The 4,856-nt window shown below is 33.1% G+C and overlaps 1 protein-coding gene across 1 annotated transcript; it reads right to left on the minus strand.

Annotated features, from left to right (window-relative positions):
* Nucleotides 1-629: 629 nt before the first annotated feature.
* Nucleotides 630-4,590, minus strand: LOC111684961 (60 kDa SS-A/Ro ribonucleoprotein). The gene is made up of 4 exons (XM_046946968.1): nucleotides 3,573-4,590; nucleotides 3,327-3,514; nucleotides 3,054-3,232; nucleotides 630-952 (listed from the first exon to the last, which is right to left on the minus strand). Exons 1-4 carry the CDS (start codon nucleotides 4,516-4,518, stop codon nucleotides 811-813), a joined length of 1,455 nt encoding a protein of 484 aa, XP_046802924.1. The 5' UTR covers nucleotides 4,519-4,590; the 3' UTR covers nucleotides 630-810.
* Nucleotides 4,591-4,856: the final 266 nt, after the last annotated feature.

A 4,856-nucleotide genomic window follows, 5' to 3' on the forward strand; every position in this document is an offset into this window, starting at 1 on the left:
TTGTTGTTTTTTTTTTTTGTACCAAGACAAAATATTATACATTTTCTACTGTTTTGTTTAATAAAAAATGTCCTCCAATGTTAAACAAATAAGTTTTATTGTGTTTCTTTTTTTCTATGGAAATTTAAGTTTAATTTATAATATTTTGGCCCAGTACTGTAAGTATTTTTTTAAGGCATTAATGTATTTTCAATATATATTTTTTTAGCATCCATACGTTGTTTATTAAAATTAAAAGAAAATTATGTTGTTTTATTAAATAAAATAAATTCGAGTTTGTTATTAAACAAAAAGAATGAAACAATGTTTAATAATAAAACCTAAACACAGAGATTCTACAAAAAAATAACTTAAACCAACTTAAAATAATAAAATTCATATTCTTAAGAAAACAAAACTATTAGATAAAAACATATAAGAAATTGTTAATAAAGTTTAAATTAGAAAAAAAAGAGAAAATTAAAAATTTATTAATTCACGAATTCTTTTTCCTGTTTTAATAATAAGTTCTACAATATTTTATACTGTTTTTTTTTTAATTTTTTTTCAATACGTATTAGTTTTTTTAAAAAGCATATTTTTTTAATTCTTCACAAACATTTAAATATGAATTGAAAAATTTTGTAGTTAAATATGCTTTAATAATTAAATATGTATTTATGTATGATTTTCTTATTATGTTTAAATGTTTTCTTATTTTTTTTAAGAAAAATTGTTTTTTTTAATTATTAATCGTTTTATTTTAATACCTTTTTTAACTCCTTTCTTATGGCGTTCTCCTAACTTCTCTCTCTCTCTATCTCATTTTGTTTATTCAAAACGATTGTTGGCAAAATTGTGTATAATATCGGTAGTATGTTCATCTAATCCACAAATTTCCAAAATATTTTCCGAACGTGTTTCGGAATAGTTCATGGAACGTTTATGTTTTAATAAATTCAGAATAATGAATCTGTAAATGCATAACAATAAAATTATGTTCTTATTAAAGAATATTTTTTTAAAAATAATTGTCCAATTCACAATCGATGTCTTATCGTTGTAGCGTTGTATGTCATAAAAATTTTTCAAATAAAATTTTTCGAAACAAAAACAAATCAATAATAAAAAAATTACGACATACTACGATACAACCGTACAACACCGATTGTGAATTGAACAAATGTTTTTTTTATTTTTTTTTAATTATATATTCTTTAGGCTCGAGTTTAAGTCTCATTTGGGAAAAAGTTATTATTCAAATTATAATGATATTTTTAATTGCTTACTAACCGAAATGAGGATCTTATTAAAGATTGAAAAGTGAATAACGACTATTCCTATTCTCGGATCCATGAATAACATTGAATCTAAGTTCGTCTAAGCAGGAATCCTTTAGGGATCCAGAGAAAAACAAGAATTTCGCAGATGGATACAAATATTTTGCTGCCCCTTGACATGGATAGAGTTGTAGATAAATTCACCAGCCTGTTAAAAGAGAGCTATGAGCTATCCTGCACCATGAAATTTCCGGGCAGACATAAACAACCTAAGTGGTGGACTAGAAAGCTACGCGTTCAGAGGTCGACTGTTAGAAGGTTTTTTAATAGGGCCAATCATACTAGACATTAAGAAAATTAGAACAACTATAAAGTGTACTTCAATAAGTAGAAGGGTGATATCAAGAGAGCGAAACAGATCTCATGGAGGAACTACTGTGAATCTGTTGGCAACGTAAATGAGATGTCCAGGTTTCGTAGAATTCTAGCTAAAGACTCCAAGATCTTATATTTCATTCAACGAGAGGAAAACTCACGGAGCTGGACGTGTCTCCAGCTCGGAAACACTCGCCTTGCTTATGGAAATGCACTTTCCTGGTTGTGGCGACATATATGATAGGGAAACAGTTCAGGGGGTCCAAGAACCTAGAGACTTTAGCTATTCATCTAGTCACATTGGTAAAATAGTCACTAGGGACAAACTGGGCTGGGCGGTGAACACCTTTGTTCCGTATAAATCGTCGGGTCCGGATGGTGTTTTTTCTGCCATGCTCTGTAACATTCCTGAAGACGCGTTAGTGTTTTTAGCTTACATTTTTTTAAAGATGATAGGCTGATAGGCCTATCAGCCTATCGTCTTTCCTACTAAAGACCTTAGAACGTCTGATAGATCTCTATCTCATGAGCAATATAGATACCCGCCTTATTAGCAACGCTCAACATGCCTACCTAAAAGGTAAGTCGGTTGAGAGTGCGCTACATGAGGTGGTTGATTATATTGAGCACTGCTTGGAAAATACGCCAGTCGCGTTTTTGGATATAGAGGGCGCCTTTAACAATATTAGAATAGAGGTCATCAGGGAGTCGCTTTATTTCCTTGTAAGTTGGATAGTATCGATGCTTGATAGCAGAATTGTCAACTCAACATTACGGGAAGATAAAATTCGGATACTAGTTACCAGGGGTACACTACAAGGAGGAGTGTTATCACCCCTACTATGGTTACTAGTACAACTCTATCCTTAGGATCTCCGAGTCTAAAGGTAGGAAGATAGTCGCTTATGCGTGAGGACGAAGAGAAACTGGAAACAGTAGGACATATCTTATGCAGCTGTCCCAGAGTACAGAGTCTCAGACTGGCTAGGTAGAAGATTCCAATATGAACTGGGAGATGTAGTAGGTTGTGTCTTAGGCGACATATTAGACTTCACCAGGGGAATATCTTACTTATTTCAGTTCCACTTTTATTCTGTAATCCTGTATAGGGGGAATTCTTACTTTTTTCACTTTTACTCTATATCTTACTTTTCTGTCCTTCTCTCCAACATTCTTGTTTTTTATACTTCATTAAAGGAGACCCTTTGGGTTTCCGAGTAGAGGTATACCTTGGGTATACTATCCTTTTAAACAAAAGCTCAATGGAATGCATTACAACACTAATGCATTCCAGGCAGAATTCCTTGCAATATAACAATGCCTTATAAAAGACAAATTACAATAAAAAACTTCTCCTCCACTTAAGATCTACTTTTCAACGTATTCCACAAAACATAATTTAAAACATGCTCTACTTACTTAGCATTAGGATTTTTAGTTTCACGATACTTGTCCAAAAACTTGCATAGAAAATCAGAATTTTGTTTAGGATTACCACGGCCAGCCGTTGGAACAATACACAAGAAAACATCATAAACTTGTTCGCTGGACAAAGCATTCAAAATAGGGGTGACTAAGCGTTGATTATTCTTTTGATTCTAAACAAGAAAATAAAAACAACGAAAATAGGATATTAAAACAGGTTTCTAAACAAAAACAAGGACACAAAAAAATTTCATAACATCAACTAACCTCAACCACGTCATAGGAAGTAAAACCCAATTGTGTAGAATAGGTTTTCTCAAATAAAATCTTCTTCAATTTCATTTTATCCTCATACCAGTGGAAAACATCTACCTTTGATTCACGTTTCGAATAGCCAAAGGATAAAGCAAGACAGGCATCGTAATAACTTAAACGCTTGTGATTTTTAAGCATTTCTAAAAGAAAAAGAATACAATATTAAAAACATTTCTTTATTCAATAAAATGATCTTACTTTTCTTATAATTGCTTTGCAAATTCACCGTTATATGCATTCGTAAATTTCCGCCATCGGTATTCCAATGGAATGAATCTTTATAGAGTTTATCCAAATATTCCAATTTTAATGCCTCTACTCTCTTGGTGGGTATTTTAGATAAATCACTGACACCAATATCTCGCAGGCTCATTAGCAAATGTACCGGATGAACACGGGACTTCTTGGCAAATTCTTTATTTTCCAACATTTTTTGACAGATTTTCAAAATCTTAGGATTATCGAAATGATTGAAACGGGCCATTTTACGCCAACATTTTAGAATTTGCAAATACGACATGGTGGGCAAAACCGCTTCCATTATAACAGGATGACGCAATAGATGACCAGGAACTTGTGTATAGGGCAGTTTAAATTTGCGTATAATTTTAATGGCTTCATGTTTTTTCTTGGTGGTGCGTAATTTTGAAATCGCTACAACCACTGAGGTGGGCGTGGCCGACTCTGTTGAATTGGCTTTTACTAATGGTTTCTGCTCTGGCACTTCAGTTTTAACCGTAACCATTTCTGTCTCATTAGCATTTGTGGCTTGCAAACCAGTATTACTAGTTGCTGGTGGTACTGCAACTGTTGCTTCAGTTGCAGCTGAAGCCTCAGCTTCTTTGATTAATTCCGTACATGTTTTAAAGAAAGGTGTAACCACTTCTGCTGAGCCTATAGTTCGATCGGGAATATGACACAATTTAATTAATGTCTTATGGGTGAAACCATGTAAACCACGATGTGCTAACCACATTGTTCGTAAAGCTTCTGGTGTCTGCATTTCGTACCAGGCTGTAACAGCCTTGCGTACGGTGCGTGAAAAACCTTTGTGGTTTAGATCTTTGCCGATTAATGAGGCATATTTACAGAAAAGAAATAGATCATCATCGGTACGAATTAATACTGGAAATGCATGCCGCATTGCGGTTTTCCATTGAATATCGACGGTGGAGGCAAAGTAAGCAGCATAAACGAAGAGGGTCTAATGAGTAAAATGTTAAAAATATTTACATAATCATGATAATTTTAGGGCGATTTTTTCACAATGTACAATTAAACTAGAACTGAACAAGATCTGAACTAGAACTGAACTAGAAATGAACTAGAACTGAACTAAAAATGAACTAAATCTGAACTAAACTAGAACTGAAGTAGAACTGTACTAGAACTGAACTAGAACTGAAATAGAACTGAACTAGAACTGAACTAGAACTGAACTAGAACTGAACTAGAACTGAACTAGAACTGAACTAGAACTGA

The sequence above is a fragment of the Lucilia cuprina genome, chromosome 3, assembly GCF_022045245.1.
Source record: "Lucilia cuprina isolate Lc7/37 chromosome 3, ASM2204524v1, whole genome shotgun sequence".
NCBI classification, from domain to species: Eukaryota; Metazoa; Arthropoda; class Insecta; order Diptera; family Calliphoridae; genus Lucilia; species Lucilia cuprina.

Bases quoted from the DNA above. Each gene is read 5' to 3' on its own strand.
- LOC111684961 (XM_046946968.1), bottom strand. From the start codon at position 4,518: ATGCGGCATGCATTTCCAGTATTAATTCGTACCGATGATGATCTATTT. The intron at 3,233-3,326 runs GTTAGTTGATGT...TTTCTTGTTTAG, and splicing joins CTTCCTATGACGTGGTTGAG to AATCAAAAGAATAATCAACG. The intron at 953-3,053 runs GTAAGTAGAGCA...ATGCATTTACAG, and splicing joins ACTAAAAATCCTAATGCTAA to ATTCATTATTCTGAATTTAT.